Source organism: Cydia splendana, chromosome 10, assembly GCF_910591565.1.
Source record: "Cydia splendana chromosome 10, ilCydSple1.2, whole genome shotgun sequence".
NCBI lineage: Eukaryota > Metazoa > Arthropoda > Insecta > Lepidoptera > Tortricidae > Cydia > Cydia splendana.
Genome location: NC_085969.1, coordinates 6,982,061 through 7,002,915, shown reverse-complemented (window position 1 = coordinate 7,002,915; position 20,855 = coordinate 6,982,061). Strand labels below are relative to the sequence as shown.

Here is a 20,855-nt window from a genome sequence, read left to right as displayed (position 1 = left end):
AGACGGTTTGTTTACAAGGGCCTACCGGTAAACGCGAAAATCGAAATTTAGTTATCTGCCTCTTTATCGCTCGAATAGGTATGCAAGAGTGATAGAGAGATTAGATAACGAAATTTCGATTTTCTTGTTTCGCGGTAGGCCATGTGATGGACGTGACGTGTGATGTGTCAATGTGGTTTGTTTACTGTATGTGCCACAAAGGTGCCACCTACGCAGAGCTTTGCCTAATATTCCCTATTAATATTCCATTAAAAAAGAAGACTAATCCTTACAATAACCTAATCAATTACTTTTTGTGTAATTTTTTTTATCAGCAGCCATTAACTCAAGGGATAACTTGATCTAATTCTGGCTTATCCCGCACCAACGCTTAGGGGGGTTTCTGAAAAATTATGCAAATGGAAGGTTAAATGTAGCTCAAAGAGGGGCTAACGGCTCACGCTACGTGCCTACTTTCTAAAATAATTTATTCACATACAACTCATACAAGGCATATACAGTGGTACTACTAAACGAAACTTTAACTAGCTTAAATCTAAAATAGGCCCTTGAGGCATTGTACCAAGGATACTGGCAGCATTTCCTCGCTGTATCGCAACGCTGATGCGTTGTGCGAGGTAGCCGCCAGCTCTTCGGTCACCAGTTACGTCAACCAGACGCTTCGCGATTTCTGCGCGCTTTCTAAATAAATACCTGCTTCAGTGTTGTATCAGCCGCAATGCATTATATCCCTATGAAAAGTTCTCAGATTTATAAACCTCTTCGAGTGGCGATATTCACAATAATAATGAGAAACTCGATTTTAAATGTAGGTAACATGTATGTAACATCATACTACCTTGCGTGTCGTCAATTATTTTGAATTCTCATTAAATTTAAATGTGGTTGCAATTATCTAATTGTATATTTAATTGTATAGGTATACCATCTATTTTAGAGATGTTCCTTTCCTAGTATCGACGTGCGAACATCATTTAAATAATCCTGAAAACTTTGTAATCATTAAAACAATATAACATGTATTTAAGATAGCAAATCTAAATATTTATCTACTTAGGTAAATAATTTTTATTTCAAGTATAAGATATTATTATAATAAGTTCATAAATTGTAAGATAAGTGTTATTTATTATGTAAATCAACTAATCTTATGATTCTGATGAATAAAATAAAACTACTTAATTGAAATTGTAATTTCAAATTATATCCGCTCTAAAACCGGCTAGAACAATTTAAAGAGTTTTATTTTAATGTGACAGTCGCCTCGCAACTTAAAACAGCACGGAACAAAATAGAAATTCCACGTTAAAAGCTAAATAAAATGCTCCCATTTCCCAAGCCAACTGTACGTCCAATAAGTCACCCGTTGACGGCCGTAAGCCGATTTGCGAAGTACAGTCGACTTCCTAACAACACTTTGTTACCGTCATAATGTAATGCCGGCGGAAGGGTAAATAATTTAAAGGGGTAAAATGGCAACACTAGGAATTATTAAGGGGAATCCACACTGCTTTTAAGTAGGTTAAAATAAATATTTACCTTGCGAACCGAAGTGTGATGAAGAAAGTATTAGTTAATTATAAAAGATACCTAACCTACACAAATTTGTAGAGGGTTTAGCGCTAATAGATTTAGGTTTACGGTTTGGGTATATTTAACTACTGACCTAAGAGTAACAATTTATCCTTTGTTCTGAATCTATGTTTCTCAAGGTTGGATTAGCTCTGAATATGTCCAACAAAATCATACCGTAAAATGGGGTGAGGAGGGATTGCGAGGAGAGTCGGGTATGAATGGGGAGAGAAGGGTGACAGGGGGGTGAGATGGTTTTTAAAGGCTACTGCTACCTAAATAATGTATTCCTATTACAAATGGAGCTATAGTAATATTCATAATAAGAAAAAAACAATTCAACAACGAAAAAAATCACCTTTTGTATGAAATCCAATCGAGGAAGAATTTTGTATTTATCGTTAAAGTTATGAAATGGAACTACCGAAAATCATACAAAAACTAAAATACAAACGGCCGGAACATTTATTAATAAAATTAAGTTAGCATAAAATGTAAAAATAAAATGTTATCCAGGTTTGAATGTCAGGTTTGTCCCTACTCACCCCATTTTACGGTACAAGAGTTTTTATATGTTTTCCGAGCAAACCTCGGTCTCCCAGATATTCTAAGTAAAATGCATGAACACAAAAATGACGCTCGGAGTTTATGAATTCATACCTTAATAAAAGCTGATTTCAGCTCATTTCCGGACGGATTACTGCTCCACGTGGGAACTGGGAACTTGATATATTTACTACCTAGTCATGGCTGCAAATTTCCGAATCGCATGTTGTGTAGATTTTTACCTCTGAGAAAGCTATAATTACTTATCAGTACGGATATGATGGTCGTTTTTGTCTACGTGACAGCGTGATAAAACGGTGTACGTCTATTTCTATCCCGCGGAGTTAGAAAGTGACAGTTATTTTATCACGTGGATAAAGCGATCCATAATACGCCTGCTGGTTCCGTCAATATAGCCAACTTTGCCCGCTTTTTTCGAAAAAACACGAATTTCTCAAAAAAAAAAGTGATCGTATGACTTTTTTTTGCTCAGCACGTCCATTGTAATCAACCGCGTTAGTTTACTTGAAGAAAAAAAATTAAGGTCCTTTTTTTACCCACTTTTTTGGCGTTTTAGAGGGCGGGCAAAGATATCCGGGGTTGTGGCCAACATTGCCCACGTCAATTTGGTGCTAAAATACAGCTCTTATGATGATGATGTCTCATCATCACTACCACTATATAGGTATTCCACTGTATATGTAATATTCCCCTTGACGGCTTTGACTGCCTAAAACTAAAATGCAATTTAATTCCAAACCTAAATAAAAACATTTATAAAACAACTCAAACTCGGTGAAACAACGGAGTAAATCCATTCGGCCAGATGGATCCGCGAATTTTAGAGCCCTAGAAACAAATTGAAATCGATTTGGAATTGGACGTTACCTACAGTTTTATTTACGAATTTGGGATGTCTGCCATTGGAATAAGATTTTAAATAATTCGTTGGCTGTCTTCTATGTCGTACCTAGTAACTTTACTACGACATAGAACTTTCTTTTGCGATATTGGTTTGATATTACTGCAAAACGAAAAATAAATACCTACTGAAGACATGTGTGTCTTTGTTATTTTGTAAGTAGACTAAGTAGAAAAATAATCTAATCATAATAATATAAATTTAATTGTTTCAGGTATAAACGATGCGTTTAGTGATGCCAGGGTGTATAACGGACATGCGCGTGAGGCCATGGCTGCGCGTACTGACCCTAACGCTCTTTATGGCCCTCTACCTCACTAGTGGTAAGTAGCATGGGACATTCCGTAGAATGAAGAGACGTGGTGAAAACGATGCGTCTAGTGATTTCGGGGTGTATAACAGAAATACACGTGAGGCTATGGCTGCGCGTACTGACCCTAACGCTCTTTATGGCCCTCTACCTCACGAGTGGTAAGTAGCATGGGACATTCCATAGAAGGAAGAGGCGTGGTGAAAACGATGCGTCTAGTGATGCCGGGGTGTATAACTAGCATACGCGTGAGGCCATGGCTGCGCGTACTGACCCTAACGCTCTTTATGGCCCTTTACCTCACGAGTGGTAAGTAGCATGGGACATTCCATAGAAGGAAGAGGCGTGGTGAAAACGATGCGTCTAGTGATGCCGGGTTGTATAACTAGCATACGCGTGAGGCCATGGCTGCGCGTACTGACCCTAATGCTCTTTATGGCCCTCTACCTCACGAATGGTAAGTAGCATGAGACATTCCGTAGAATGAAGAGACGGTGAAAACGATGCGTCTAGTGATGCCGGGGTGTATAACGAGCATACGCGTGAGGCCATGGCTGCTCGTACTGACCCTAACGCTCTTTATGGCCCTCTACCTCGCGAATGGTAAGTAGCATGGGATATACCGTAGAAGAAAGATACGTGGTGACAACGATGCGTCTAGTGATGCCGGGGTGTATAACGGAAATACGCGTGAGGCCATGGCAGCGCGTACTGACCCTAACGCTCTTTATGGCTCTGTACCTCACGAGAGTCACGAGTGGTAAGTAGCATGGGACATTCCGTAGAATGAAGAGACGTGGTGAAAACAATGCGTCTAGTGATGCCGGGGTGTATAACGGATATACGCGTGAGGCGTGAGGCCATGGCTGCGGGTACTGACCCTAACGCTCTTTATGGCCCTATACCTCACGAGTGGTAAATGGGACTATACAATACAATACAAATACTCTTTACTGCACACCTCAATACAGAAAACAATACAAAGAATACAGAAAATCAAGAAATAAACAACAGGCGGTCTTATTACTAAAAAGCGATCTCTTTTAGGGTAGAACTATTAAAAATAATTAGATTAGGCTTACTTTACCTACATGAAGGCAAAATTCAGGAATTTTGTACCTATATTAATATAAAAGGAATTCAGTTCAAAGAACTAGAAACATTTCAAGTTGGTCCTTGTTAAACACAAATTCCTGGTAAAATTACGGAGATTTTCCCTACAATCTAGAGGTTTTCTTTCGCTTAAATATTAGGGATTTTATTCTGGAAAAGTTCTTGTCGTCTGACTGGTAGGTAATTGGCAGACGTAATGAATTTAATTTGTTGATCCGATAAAGATCCGAGTGGGATAAGTTGTAGTAAAGGTCAAACTATTTTAACTACCTAGTTTTAAGAAAAGCCACCACCAGCCTTGCCATATCCACCACTAGTACCTAAGCCGAGTTTTTATCCTTGTCAACTTGATAAATTCTCATTCGAGGGTAAAACATTAATATTTTATGAAGCGTTTAAGATGTGTTAAGAGGTAGCTACCGTTCTGTAACTTACCAACGGAGCGGCAGATGACATTTACGAGACTTCATGTTACGTCTCCGTTACCATCTTACAATTTTTCTTACGGGCAGAAGTTGCTCATAAAAATCTGTTACTTGGAACGCAGTCCATTAGTTTAATAATGGTGTTATACTCGGACAAAACCACTACTGAGAAAAGGGCGAAATATTCTAATTTTGTATGGGAGATTGATCCTTCGCGCCTACAGTTTTCATGCCCCTTTTTTTACCGACAAAGCTGGCTTTGCCAGAGTATAAAATGTATTTTCTACAAGGTCAGTTGCAATCAGACTACAAAAGCAGAAAAGATTCTCTGCACGCAACATTTCGAATGAGCATTGAAAACGGACCAATAGACGTAATTTGTAATTATGTGCGTGAAAATGTGCGTTAAGGTATTTACCAAAGTGTTAGAGGTTTCTGAAATTGGACCTTTATTTACTTTTAATATCGCTGCATTTGTTTCGTAGATTTGAATCATTTTATTTTTATATTTCTAGAAAGAGCTATTTCATCGTAGGGAATCCTCAAAATTAGACCACGCCAAGTTTTAATGTCAAGTGGTACGTCTAGTATGGAGCTTATAGGGATATGTAGGTATGCATTCATACTGCCAAGTTTGTGCAAAGCCAGCGTGGTCAGAGTCTACTGTTTCTCTTGCCCCGAGCAAAATATGCCCCTTACCCCGCCTGACACTTGACCTTATATGAATATATTTAATTATATTTAATGGACGTATATAAATATAAGTTCATATCCCTTTAAGATTAAGGTGAGATGGACCGAATCCCATAGGTACCTATGTTAAAAAATCAAAATGCATGCATGCATGTTTAAATAAGTAATAAAATTGCAAAGGTTCCCATCCCATCATCACCCCTACTGGAATTGTCTCATCTACAACTTGCGCTGAATTGCGGGCTTTTTCCAAAATCTCGCAACGTTAATTTCAACTTGGAAGTGTTATAAATCGTCTCAGCCGCAAGTTCTCAGGTTTTTGCCCATTTTTAGCGACGTGATTGGACTGAGGACTGTGGATTCTATTTTCAAACGAATAAAGTAATATAATAAGTTTTTGGGTCGTGTGATATCAAATATTTATTTATAATCCGTTAGATTTTTATTATATTATACACGGTTACTTGGCATTTATGGCGTTACCGTAAAACGGGGTGAGTAGGTTTCGCGGGGACCTATGGGTTATGAATGGGGAGAGAAGGATTGAGAGGGGGGTGAGGTGGGTTTTTAAGGCTACTGCTACAAAAATAATGTATTCCAATTTAAAATGGAGCTATAGTAATATTCATAATAAAAAAAAAATCGATCCAACAATCTTCCAAAATCACCTTTGTATAAAAAACCCTCTCACCCCAAATACGAGGCACTACGGGGTGAGGTGGGTTTTCCTCTTTATCGTCAAAGTTATGAAATGGAACTACCCAAAATAAAATACAAACGTCCGAACCACTTATTATATACATCATTCAGTTTTCACATGTAAAAATAAAAATTTTTCGAGGTTTGAAAGTCAAATTTCACCCAACTCACCCCATTTTACGGTATTAATTTTCTTTGTTTCTAATAACCCACAGATTTCATGGAAATTGCTGATCAAATATTTTTTCTGTTTCTTTTCTAACAAAAGCAAAAACTCTGAAATAAAGCGAAGGACTCCGCTTTACTTGAGAGTTTTCCTTTTTCCTAGTAGGTTACATTACTTTCCATGTCTTTCATTCTACCCGAAATAAATGATATATTATTGTATTTTTATATTAATACTTGTTGAAATATGTCTATATAAAATTAAACGATATTATTATTTTTTTTATCTAAAACCATTATTTTTGCACAAATAGGAGAACTTCATAAAATGCTGTAGTCTGTATTTTTAGGTATTTAATAAAAGTAAACAAAATCTACCGTCAAATGGCTCCTTAAGCCAGTTGAGGGTAGATGAAAACATTGCAAGATCAAATAATGTAGGTTAAAGTTAGGTCGTTCAGTGACTGACCCAGGCAGTTTTGTATTTGGTTGGTTAACCAATAAATGTTATAACTACCCGAAAATGTACAAATTATTTGTTTACTTTTATTTAATAAATACCTAAAGATACAGAGTATAGACGAGAACATAGGTACGCATTAGAGCTCGTATAAAATTCTAACTATTTTTATCAATATTATATACCCTGTCCGATTTCTAAGATCAAGTTCGCCAAAGTATAGGTATTAACCGGTTTGTTGCGTCTTCCATTTTCGAAAACTTTTGGCTGTGGCGGCGAACAATTATTTCATGACACCATGTGCCTTACGCCATAAAATATGATGGCACGCCTGTCGTGTCATACGCCGCACGTTAAAAACATTGATGACACGCCTGTCGTGCCATCCGCACCGAAACGGTAACTACTATGGTATGGCGTACTTGATCTTAGAAAAGCGGACAGGCTATATCCGCGAATTTTTGTTTTATTTTCTTGGCAACGTTTATTAGACACTATTCCTTTCCACACAAAAGTTTATAAAACAAAGCATTCTATTTATCTAGGTAGATACTTATGTACCTAGATAAAATGAATCTTTGACACTCGTCGCTCGCAGATTCATTATTGGCACCTTCGGAGATAATCAAATTAGTGAAGACGAAGTTCGATCGATCGCCGAAACGCCAGACATCTCAGAACGCTGACTTCGGGGAATGTTACGTTCTTTACGTGGTAAATTTTGAAGTTTAAAGACCCTTTTAATGAATTAAAGAAGTGAACTATTCACTTTTACTTTTAGTTAGGAATCGTTAGGACTATCTGCGCGTATTGGCTATGTTTGACTAGTGACTACGTCGTCTGCTATATGGGTCGATTTTTTTATTTGTTGTTGATTTTTTTTCGTTACATTTCGATGAAATTTTGCTGATTTGAAGACCTTCTCGTTCTGAGCGGGATAAATAAAAAATGACAACCATTAAGTAGTTTTTCGTTGACTTGCGAAAATTCCATACTTTTAGTAACTCAGGGAAATATTTTTTAGGACATAGGGTAAACTGGGTACGGTTGTGCCAATTTTGGTTTGAACGTCAATAATTTTGTTAATTTACCAGAAAACTGAGAAAAAAGTAACATGAATCGTAATTTGTACATTTGTCTACGTAAAAATACTAAAATATGTTGCCTATAGACGCTGTATTAGTCATAAGATCAAATTAGAAAAAAAGGGAAAGTGTCACAACCGGCCACACCCCAAGGACGTTAGTGACAGTGGTTGGGGTCGGTAGTGACAGGCATAAAACATATACCAAAATGGTTTATAATTACTTTTATTGTTACAAATATGTAACATAACACAATAAAACAAAGTTAGTTAAACTAATATAGCAAATGAACTAAAATCTGCGCTTCACTATGTAAGATTCATAATCTATTTATAAACTCTACATGTTTCGTCTTATATATATATATTGTATGTGTATATTATAAGTATGTATATATTATATGTGTATATTATATTGACGACCGGTCTGGCCTAGTGGGTAGTGACCCTGCCTATGAAGCCGATGGTCCCAGGTTCGAATCCTGGTAAGGGCATTTATTTGTATGATGATACAGATATTTGTTCCTGAGTCATGGTTGTTTTCTATGTATTTAAGTATTTATATATTATATATATCGTTGTCTGAGTACCCACAACACAAGCTTTCTTGAGCTTACCGTGGGGCTTAGTCAATTTGTGTAAAAAATGTCCGTAATATGTATTTATTATTTATTTATTATTATTTATTTATGTATATTTATACGGTGTGTGTATGTTATTATATGTTTTTCTATTGTTGTTTGCTGTTGTAAAAGCAGCACTGCCAACAATCTCTCTGCTTTGCCTTAAGTTTGGTAGTCACAACCGTACCCACAAAATTTGTCACAAGCGTACCCAACCTACACTTTCTAAAATAAAAAAATCGCCATGTCTGGGTCTAATAATCTACATAAAAAGTAATCACTCGTAATTACCTATTAATGATCAACTTATAACTAAAAAAATTGTAAATAATCTATCTGTATCCAATTACCGGCAATTATCGAAAGAAATCGAACAAAAAAAAATACTTTTGAATGTTGAAAAGCAATGTGGGCTCCTGCTTACTTTAACGTCGCGCGCTGGCTAACGGAATACTGGGACACGCATTCAGACTTGTATGCCGCTTCTTTCTCCCCTTGAAGTCTACCCCACGATCCGTATAGTTTCGATGTTATAACGACTGTCACTACCGTACCCTGGCACAACCGTACCCAGTCTACCCTACGGTAAAATTACGCTTAAATAGGGTATTATACTGTATTTAAAATAAATTATTTTTCGCCATGCATGAAATAAAGCACCAGATAATTATTAGAAAAACATAGATAGGAGTTATTTTTAAACAAAAGTTCTATTTAATAAACCGGGTAGAAATATAAAAAGTAGGTGAGTTGACCGTGACGTCACGATGTAATGTTTCATATAAATTCCATATTAATTTAGCAAATCGTTCTGCCAGTTCTAAAAAAGTAACTGATTTGACTACTAGGAAAATACCCTATTGTACAGAATAGGGATATCTGTCCGTCAAATTTTATCGAAATTTGTCTATAAGAAATTGACAACAACAAATCTGCCCATCTGACAATGGGGTTGGCCGGTGGAAGTTTTTAGCAGATGGCGCCATCATAGCTTGCCCTGTCAATCCCTAGAATTGTATCAAATTTTTGTTTTTTTAATACCCTGGATGCCGGCCCTTTAAGTCAAATCTCATGGAAAAAGGGGCAAGCTACGATGGCGCCATCTATGCAAACCTTTGACAGTTGCCAACCCATTGCAAAAGACAAATAGTGCCTATGATGGACTTATAAATAACAATACTATTAGTTACTCTTCCCTAACTTAATTCTTGTTTATTTATATATTTCGGGGATCTCGGAAACGGCTCTAACGATTTCGATGATATTGCTAGAAGGTTTTCGGGGGTGATAAATTGATCTAGTTAGTCTTATCTCTGGGAAAACGCGCATTTTTGAGTTTTTATATGTTTTCCTAGCAAAGCTTGGTCTCCCAGATATTATGTTTAAATATATATATACCGCAAGTTATTGATGTTTACTTTCAACGTAGTACCTAATGTCCCTATGTACTCCATAAGGTATGCAAATAATCTAAACTAATTTATAGATAGGTAGCGAAAGAACAAAAGAGACCCAAAAGTTGTCCAATACCTTGAACACCTGCTCCGCAAAGTTTGAGATTGGTTGCCAGTCTAAAAACAGTACGGATTTACTTAATTATAATTAAATTTTTAATTACACAAACGGGTCTACCGCGATATAATTTGATTGTTTTAACCTTAAATTCTGACGTTTCAGCTTAGTTGCACCAGCTGTGGTCACGGAAAGACTTACGTCCCAGCAAATGTCAACGGAGATAAATAAAACACCACTAAACTACCAGAAATTAGTTTATAAAAATGTCCGGGGTAGACAAAGAAATTGCGTAGGAATTTAAGGTAAAAACAATGAAATTATAACGTGGTGGTAGACCTGTTTGTGTAATTAAATATGTGTAGGTACAGAACGCGAGAGTTTAAAGTGTTAAATAATCAAATTATCAAAACTTATTTCAGAATACAGAAATACAATATCGTATTAACTAATATGTAGTATAAGAAATGGAAGAAGTGAACTTAATATTTATATACAGGATGAAATTTTAATCACCAGCCAATCCAGCCATACACTGCGTACTTGCGTAGTGACTTTATAGGTCATACCTACTGAACAACTTTTATTAGCATGAGATCTAAGGTCCCGTTTTCTAAGGGGACCTTGCATTTTGGAGACAAAGCAAACCGCTTGGAACAGGTGTTCCTGGGGGTGATCTGAGCTGATTAAGCCCGGTTGCCAAGAGGTTCCCCCCAGCAGGTGGGCAGGGGAGGGGGGGTAAAAGTGCCTCCGGCGCGCCTCACTCTAAGCTTTATATCTGCATACATCTCGCAACTATATCAAGTTTGGTGTCATTTTCGTATAATTCGAGGATGAAGAATTCATTTCTGTGACTAAATTTTAACTCACCCATACAAAAAAATCGAAAAATTCAAAATACAAAAAAAACCTTTAGATTTTTTTTTCGTAAATCCTCTACAAAATGTATACTATGAGGATTTGCTCTAGAAAAAAAAAACCTGTGAATAGCCCAGTTCTCCTACTATACAGAATAGTAAACTTGTCAAACATTTTTTTTCATAACTCTGTTAAAAAAAAAGTTTTGTGCCGCGCGGCGTACCTGTATTGTAAGAGTGGTATGCAACGTTTAGGATTTTTAACTATGTTTAGATGATTTCTGATAAGTTGTTATTCTTCTGGTGGTAGAAAACATTAAAAAATTACTTCTGGACGTGATACAAATATAAATTAAATATATAAATAAAGATGTTGGGAAAACTTTCGCTAATATAGGAGATGTTTGACAAAAAATGCGGATTAAAATAAGATATATATATTGTTCGTAATTGCCATTACATGCCCATGGGACTGGGCATTTTAGGTTTTTTTTAACGCAGTTGCACCTCCCTGCGCATTTTGTTTTGCAGCGGCAACGAATAAGCTCTAAACAAGCAGCAGCCGCCGCAGGTAGGCTTGTCCATATGGGCTCCCAATAACCATGTTGTTTGGACCAGCCCCAATCAGCAGGGCATGGTGGCTGTTGCTGAGGGGCTAATATAATCTGTCCCCAAACATAGACCAAATCCTACACCGGAACATGCGACACAACTGAAAACCGCCGTGTCGCCGAAATAATTTTCAACCAGGTTGACAAGGTGCAGAAAACCCTAGAGGAAAAGCAAACCGCTCTATGTGCGTTCCTTGATGTTGAAGGTGCTTTCGACAATACGCCCACAGAGACCATACTCAATGGTATGAAATCAAAGGGAGTAGACGAAACCACCAGATGGGTACATAGCATGCTCTCAAACAGAGTAGCCACTCTGACCATCAATACTATATATAGAGCATGAATTTTATACCACTAAAGGGTGCCTACAAGGAGGCGTTTTATCCCCACAATTATGGACCCTAGCAGTGGACCAACTTCTTGCAATCATGTCAAGCCAAGACTTTGATACACAAGGATATGCCGACGACCTTGTGGTCATCGTCAAAGGCCCTTGCCTCAACACAATATCTAACCTAATGCAAGGAGCTCTAAACACAATATTCAAATGGTATAGAGAAAATGACTTGTCCATTAATCCGAGCAAGACTGTAATAGCCATTTAACCATTCACAAGGAAACGGAAGCTCGATAAACTCACAAAACCAAGACTTAATGGACAAATAATACCGTTCTCGGCAGAGGTCAAGTATCTAGGGGTCACCTTTGACCAAAAGTTAACTTGGAACTAGTTGGAACCCTCACCTGAGAAACATTATACAAAAAGCGAAAATGGCCATGTGGTCATGCTGTCGAATGGCAGGAGCAAGATGGGGCTTAAGATCCAAATTGCTATGTGGTTATACACAGCGGTAGTGAGGCCAATTGTCACCTACGCCTCCGCAGTCTGGTGTAACAAAACCAGCCAAAAGACAGCAATAGACACTCTAAGCAGCCTGCAACGCACGGCTTGTTTAACAGTAACAGGCGCCTACTCCTCGACACCGGGAGCGGCCCTAGATGCACTGCTGGAAATCATACCACTCCACTTGCAGGTGCAAAAGGAGGCCAAGCAGTGCGTCTACAGAATATGCACGCTAAACAGGCCAAAATGGCGCTCTCAGGCATTAAAGCCTAAAGCCTAAAGGCCTGGGTTTTTGCGAATAGAGCCCTTAGCATGCCCACTGATGACACGCACACCGAATGTCATCTCACCAAACTGTACACAGTAGAAATACCTCCTAGAGACAAATGGATCAACAACCAAATGTACGTCGAAGAGGGAAGCCACATCTGGTATACAGATGCTTCCAAGAAAGGCAATGATGTAGGATGTGGGATCTATGGTGAGAGATCTAAGCTCAGAACTAGCGTCAGCATGGGCACACTGGCCTCAATCTTCCAGGCAGAAGTCTTCGCCATCAACAAATGTGCGGAGATCAACCTGGATAGAAACCTAAGACACCAGCTTATCTACATCAACTCAGACAGCCAGGCTGCTCAGCTGGCACTAGAATCCCTTGAGTCAAACTCAAAACTAGTCCAGAACTGTAAAACAAACCTAAATGCACTGGCTTACTCCAACAAAGTTACACTTAGATGGGTACCAGGGCACTCCGATATTAACGGAAACGAAGAAGCGGACGAACTTGCTAGAAAGGGCGCAGACACACCCCTGGTCGGCCCAGAACCCTTCTGTGGAAGCACAAAACGAGATGCATATTCTCTGCTCAGCAACTTAGAAAAAACGAGAGCAATCGATTGGTGGAATTTCGTTAAAGGACAAGAACACTCGAAAGCTCTGATCAAAGGGTTCAACAGCAAAACTGCTAAGGAGCTTTTAAGACTCAAAAGGCACAAAACCTGTGCGGTGACCAGAATACTGTCTGGACACTGCAAGTTGAACAAACATATGTTTCAAATTGGCAAGAAACAAGATGCGACATGCAGGTTCTGTCAGGAGTCAGAGGAGACTGCAATGCACATTCTCTGTTCTTGTGGACTACTAATGTCAAAAAGAAGTACCTACCTCTAGGGCGACACGTAGTGCAACCCTATGAGGTACAAAACATTACGGCCCAAAGAATCTGGAACTTTCTGGATGCAACGGGCATTAGTAATGAACTTAAAGGGCCGTCACAATAGATCAATGCTGGTCAATGCGACACTCAAAGCCCCACAACACCACAATAATAATAATAATGTCCCGCGGGGGCAGCTTGTGGCGAGCTGACGGTGAGTGACGACACCGCGGACCCCTATTCCAGAGGGCCCTGTCATCTGGCCCTCGTCTCTGTGCTTGCCTTGATTGGCCGGCCAGAATGGAGTCGCAAGAGCGGGACCTATGCTCCAGGTTGGAAGTGTAAAATGTCATAACGCCGGCGGCCTGCTGAATGGATTATCGGGATCTGGCTACCACAGACTCACCTCTCGACAACCTCACAGCCACTCCAAAGTGTTGCCCTGTTGTCGCACTGTGCGCGGGGCCCACTCAATGAGTTGGCGAGTCACCACCTGTCATTTACAATTTTGAGACTGATTGTCACGGCAGGTGTCCGCTAGTCTCTCCCATAGCCCATTATCCAGTCCATTCAACTTTCAAATCTATAGCTCATGACCTTAGTTCCCATCTCAGCACAAAAGTGCTGCACTGCAATAGTCTTTGCACCTGGCGGGGACCATCTCCGGATGTATCACATTGAGCGTTCGGGTATAGTATACACCATATGTATCCCTTGGTTTTAGATTAACGTGCCTTAAAGGGCCTCTGCGCTGTTGGCTTCGTCCCCACGTACGTCTCCCAAAGGTCCGGGACCCCATGGTCCCGAGATATGGAAAAGAAATACAAATAATAATGTTAATTTTATCACTTATCACATTTATTTATATATCAACCCAACATCTTTATTTATATATTTAATTTATATTTGTATATATATCACGTCCAGAAGTAATTTATTAATGTAATCTACAACCAGAAGAATAACAACTTATCAGAAATCATCTAAACATACTTAAAAATCCTAAACGCTGCATACCGCTCTTACAATGCAGGTACGCCGCGCGACACAAAACATTTTTTTTTAACAGAGTTATGAAAAAAAGTGTTTGACAAGTTTACTATTCTGTATAGTAGGATAACTGGGCTATTCACAGGTATTTTTTTTCTAGAGCAAATCCTCATAGTTTAATTTTTTTAGAGGATATACGAAAAAAAAATTTAACGTTTTTTTTTTTTAATTTTAAATTTCTCGAAATTTTTGTATGGGTAAGTGAAAATTTAGTCACAGAAATGAATTCTTCATCCTCGAATTACACGAAAAAGACACCAAACTTGATATAGTTGCGAGATGTATGCAGATATAAAGCTTAGAGTGAGGCGCGCCGGAGGCACTTTTACCCCCCCTCCCCTGCCCACCTCCTGGGGGGAACCTATTGGCAACCGGGCTTAATCAGCTCAGATCACCCCCAGGAATACCTGTTCCAAGCGGTTTGCTTTGTCTCCAAAATGCAAGATGGTGGACCTTAGATCTCCTGCTATATTATGAGACCAATGGCGAAATCGCGAAAAAAAAAATTTGGTTTCATACATCTCGGCTGATGTGATGCCGCGCGCTGGTTGCTATGGGACAGCCAAATTTTTTTCGCGATTTCGGCTTTGGTCCCATATTAAGAGTTGTTCAGTACGAAAGCCTATTAGAATTAACTTCATTCTATGGTTATTAGTTATAGTTAGAAATTACAACAAAGCTCGTTAAAATAGTTATTTGTTTTACAAGGGGGCAAAGTTGTTGTTTAACCGCTCGTGCTAATATTGATACCCGAGCAAGCGAAAGATTCCAAATTTGAACCACGAGCGTAGCGAGTGGTTCGAAAAATGGAATCTTAAGCGTTGTGAGGGTTTCAAAGTACGAGGGTTAAACAAGATTTGCCCCCGAGCGAAACACAATAGTTATTTGTACAACAAGAGATCAAAGTTTGATATTTCTTCGAGTGCTTATTTTGAGTCCCGTGCAAGCGAAAGATTCTATGATAGATTCACGAGCGTAGCGAGTGAATCTAATTTAGAATCTTGAGCGTAGTAAGGGATTCAAAAGCGCACGAGATGTAAATAACTTTGATCTCGTGTAGTACACAAAATTTTTCACCCTAAGCAGTGAGAACATACCTAGAGGGACAGAGATAATAGAACCCAAGTATATCGAACTTGTATTAGACCCCGCATGTTGAAATGACATTTGACTATAAAGGTCACTTGAATGTCATTTTGTCTCACTCAGTGAGCAAAATCGTATTTTGCTCACTCAGTGAGACACACTCAGTGAGCAAAATGCGATTTTGCTCACTGAGTGAGACAAAATGACTCAGTGAGCAAAATCGCATTTTGCTCACTGTTTTTAAGAAGCAAAGTACCCTTGTTCGAGCTGCTGAGGTGAAAAATTTTTCACCACACCAATCCGAAGCAAATATTAAATGTAAAATATCAAATAAAATCAAATCCAAATGAATGTTATTACATATTTATCATCCAAAATTGTCATTTAAAACTCAATTCTACAAGCAAACATAAGAAATCGACTCAAAATTTGCATTTGATTACTTTGCCTCACATGCGAATAAAACGCAACTTTGCTATCAGTTTTTGAAGTGCAAAGTAAGCCTTTCCGAGTTGGTGTGGTGAAAAGTATATTATACAATCTGTGACAAAGCCACTTTCAAAGAGTTGAATAAATACGATAAGGGACCTATTTCCCATTTAACGTTAAATAATGGATTTCAATTTTTTTTATTGCCTAAATATGTATGATTCACAAATTCGGACCTCTATGATTGTCCATAATTCCCATTCAAAAAATGTATATTATTTATATAATTCTTCAACGTGCTCACTGTTATAAATCTGTGTACAAACTTGAACAAAGCGAGTTTGAGGACCCACGAACTTACTAAGCACGTGCCGTGTTGCCTGTGTTATTTTAATTATCCCTCTTACACGTACTTATACTTACTTCCCTTTACTTAAAAAGTACTTCATTATGTTTATAAAGGACACGCTCAGCAAAATGAAGCCCTCTCACCAATTAACTGACAACATTACCTATCAAAATATTAGAAAGTAAGAGGTTTTTTACTGAAAATTCGTCAGTTTTTCGATTCATTGGAAAGAAACTCTATTTTCCTGGTGGAAACCCATGAAAGAGGCATATGTTCAGCAGTGGACGAAAATATGCTAAGAGAGAGAGAGAGAGAGAGAGTATAGTATACTTAGCCCCGTTATTCATAAAACTTAGCATCCTCTTAAAAATATCTGTTAGTTAAATTATGTCTCATTCTAACAAACAGAAATGTCAAAATGACGGATAGGGGCAAACGATTATCAACGGTTTGTTAGTTGTTATTTGACAGACGTTTATGAATAGAGAACCAAGATAAGTCTGCAACGATTTTGATAGCACACGCAGTGCAAGTGTTACTTTAAATGTCAAACTTATAAGAAATTATGACGCCAAAAAAAAAAGTAATTTATAATGTAATTTCATATTATGGAATAAATAAATCTAAATCTAAGCCATAAACGCCTTAAGTAAATAAACTTCATGACTATAAAAATCGGGGAAAAATACATGTTCGAATATTAAAACGCCTAACGCAAATCTAAGAGCAAAGCCGTGGCAGGTGTACAGTCGAGTTCACAAACATATTTACAACCCAACGTTCCAAAAATAGGGTAATTCGCCAGTAACTGGCCACTGTTAGTAATTGGCCACCAAATGAATTCTATTCACCTATAAACAGAATTCATTTTAGTATAAGGTTTCAATAACTGGCCAGTCTTCAATAACTAGCCGCCTTATACTAAAATGAGTTCTGTTTATAAGTGAATGAATAAAATTCATTTTTAGTTTCGGGCGGCCAGTTACTAAAACCGGCCAGTTACTGGCGAATATCATATATTATCAATGATCATTATCAAGCCTGATAGACACTGGCAATAAGTTCGTGTAAATATTTTTGGAACGTCGGTTTGTAAAGATTTTTGTGAACTCGAACGTACAAATTCATTGCTGTTACATTAGTATTTTTCTACCTTTAACCTGTAGGTCGCGACGTCTGTCCTGGGAAGGTCGCAGGGGCTTGCGAAACTTCAAGCTTCTACATATTAAGGGAGACCCTCTTACTAGAGTCGGACCAAGAAAAGTCTGCAGCGGATTTGATAGCCCACGCAGTGCAAGTGTTATTTTAAACGTCAAACTTCTATAAAATTATGACGTATAAATAACACTTGCACTGCGTGGGCTATCAAATCCGCTGCAGACTTGTCTTGGTCCGACTCTATGTATATGGTGTCATAAAATAGTATAAATTATAGCTGGTCAAGCAAATCTTGTCAGTAAAAAAAGGCGTGAAATTCAAATTTTCTATGGGACGATATCCCTTCGCACCTACATTTTTCAAATTTGCCGCCTTTTTCTACTGACAAGACCTGCTTGACCAAGTATAAATAAAATGGAATTTAAAAAATCCATACTAAATTGTTGCCGTTGTCATGTTTATGCATTTTACGTCAAAAATGTGACTGTTACGTAGGAAGTGGCGCCCTCAATAATTTTCTACAATTTCTTGTCGGACTATACAGTATCTACTTACAGTCTCAGTAAAAATAAACAAATACAGTTTAGGGGTTCGGTAAAAATGTCTTATGCCAAGAGTAAATAGTTATTAAACACAGTTTTTTTTATAAAAATGTATTTATTTATTATTTTTTATTTCAGGAGCGCTGATATTCCAGCAATTGGAAGGTCAGAAGGGTCAACCAGACGACTTAAGGGCTCGGCAGGTCCAAAAGTACAAGCACGACTTCTTGCGGGACCATCCTTGTATCTCAGGTTAGATTAGTTTAGTCTTATTTTGCTACAATATATTTATTTCCAGGTTTAACTTTAGTCTTATGGGACTGAGCGAATGTCTCCCGTATGCATCCGGATAGGCAGGGCCGTCTTAAACTACGCTGGGGCCCCTGGGCACATAAGAATTTAGGGCCCTTTTGGAAAGTAAAGAAAGCTAATTAAACTAACATTTTTCTACTATGATCTTTTACTTATTATGGGTACCTAATCAAATATACTGTTACTGTCTGTCCTTCGGGGCCCCCTGAGGATGGGGGCCCAAGGCACGGGCCCCGTGTGCCCTTTAGGTAAAGACGGTACTGCGGAGAGGTAGGCCAAAATGGTTAGCAATTGAGACCCACTGAACACCATAGATCGTGAAAGCCGGGGTGCAGGCAGACCGAAAAGGGATGGCGGGACGACTTTTACTGTCACTTGTACCCGATTGTTATTATTATTACCTCGACGCGACCCTATTACAAAAGATTCACGACTATCATTTTATTAGCACGAACAATGACAATATAAACTGATTTATCGACGAAGGTACTCTTAAATTAATCAACATTTATAAAATAGCTCATATCATAAATAGTACCTACTCGTATCAATTTAATAGTTTCATGACAAAGTAAGGTGGTGGTACTAGTGCTCGACATGCTAATGCCCAATAGATGACACCCTGCTGTTACCTCTATTGAAACACGCACCAACGCATTTTTCCCACCCTTCTAAAAATACAACGGTTTTAAAAACGCGTTCGGTCAAATGAAAATTTCGGGATTTTAATAATCGGATTTAAAATTTTCGGAGATGAGATAGGTAACCATAGGTTGTCATTTAACTTGCATGTTTTGCGCACTAGTGTGGGCGCTCCTTATATTGACCATGACTGACTTAGGCCCAAATTAATTCGGTCAGTTTATCAGTCGACTTTATGAAGTCGAACACATGTTATCACTTATCATTGTTTAACCCTAAATATATCTAGGCAGGGCCGTCTTAAACTACGCTGGGGCCCCTGGGCACATAAGAATTTAGGGCCCTTTTGGAAAGTAAAGAAAGCTAATTAAACTAACATTTTTCTACTATGATCTTTTACTTATTATGGGTACCTAATCAAATATACTGTTACTGTCTGTCCTTCGGGGCCCCCTGAGGATGGGGGCCCTGGGCACGGGCCCCGTGTGCCCTTTAGGTAAAGACGGTACTGCGGAGAGGTAGGCCAAAATGGTTAGCAATTGAGACCCACTGAACACCATAGATCGTGAAAGCCGGGGTGCAGGCAGACCGAAAAGGGATGGCGGGACGACTTTTACTGTCACTTGTACCCGATTGTTATTATTATTACCTCGACGCGACCCTATTACAAAAGATTCACGACTATCATTTTATTAGCACGAACAATGACAATATAAACTGATTTATCGACGAAGGTACTCTTAAATTAATCAACATTTATAAAATAGCTCATATCATAAATAGTACCTACTCGTATCAATTTAATAGTTTCATGACAAAGTAAGGTGGTGGTACTAGTGCTCGACATGCTAATGCCCAATAGATGACACCCTGCTGTTACCTCTATTGAAACACGCACCAACGCATTTTTCCCACCCTTCTAAAAATACAACGGTTTTAAAAACGCGTTCGGTCAAATGAAAATTTCGGGATTTTAATAATCGGATTTAAAATTTTCGGAGATGAGATAGGTAACCGTAGGTTGTCATTTAACTTGCATGTTTTGCGCACTAGTGTGGGCGCTCCTTATATTGACCATGACTGACTTAGGCCCAAATTAATTCGGTCAGTTTATCAGTCGACTTTATGAAGTCGAACACATGTTATCACTTATCATTGTTTACATTGTAAGTAAATTTATCTGTTTAGTAATTGATATAATCACATTTTTTATATATGGGCTATAGCGACATTGTTAAGTAATTTTTAATCCAATATCAGAGCGACCTTGTTGGAAAATTCCTATTTCTTCTGCTATTTCTATTTGTATGAGCGGCGCCAAAGTATCACATTACGTGACGTAGGTAAGTTTCAGATATGTCGTAACTTTCGTCGTTTGTCTTTCTTGGTTTTGACATTAAATACACTAGCTTTTAGACATTGTTACTTATACTTTATTAGAGACACGCATGTAATATAGAACGCCCGTAGAACCGTAGTTATTACCTGTAGAGCCGATGTCCATTGAGGCGGAAAGGTTCTCGAGTGGCGACCACGTACCGGAAGGCGCAGAGTGGGTAGACCCTACACAAGGTGGACTGATGACCTGGTAAAGGTCGCGGGAGTCCGCTGGATGCGGGTGGCGCAAGACCGGTAATTGTGGCACTCTTTGGGGGAGGCCTATGTCCAGCAGTGGACGTCCTCTGGCTGATA

The 20,855-nt window shown here is 38.5% G+C and overlaps 1 protein-coding gene across 4 annotated transcripts in view; it reads left to right on the top strand.

Moving 5' to 3' along the window:
- The window catches only part of LOC134794182 (potassium channel subfamily K member 1-like), a 101,665-nt gene that overhangs the window by 60,801 nt on the left and 20,009 nt on the right, over positions 1-20,855 (top strand). The window contains exons 2-3 of one of the 4 annotated variants that reach the window (XM_063765913.1): positions 3,255-3,363; positions 18,348-18,461. In XM_063765913.1, coding sequence (XP_063621983.1) covers positions 3,264-3,363; positions 18,348-18,461 — 214 coding nt within the window. In that variant the 5' untranslated portion in view covers positions 3,255-3,263. Of the gene's footprint in view, positions 1-3,254; positions 3,364-3,465; positions 3,512-3,554; positions 3,660-3,849; positions 3,954-18,347; positions 18,462-20,855 lie in introns of those variants that run through there. The other 3 variants (XM_063765916.1, XM_063765914.1, XM_063765915.1) reach the window with 3 other exon arrangements.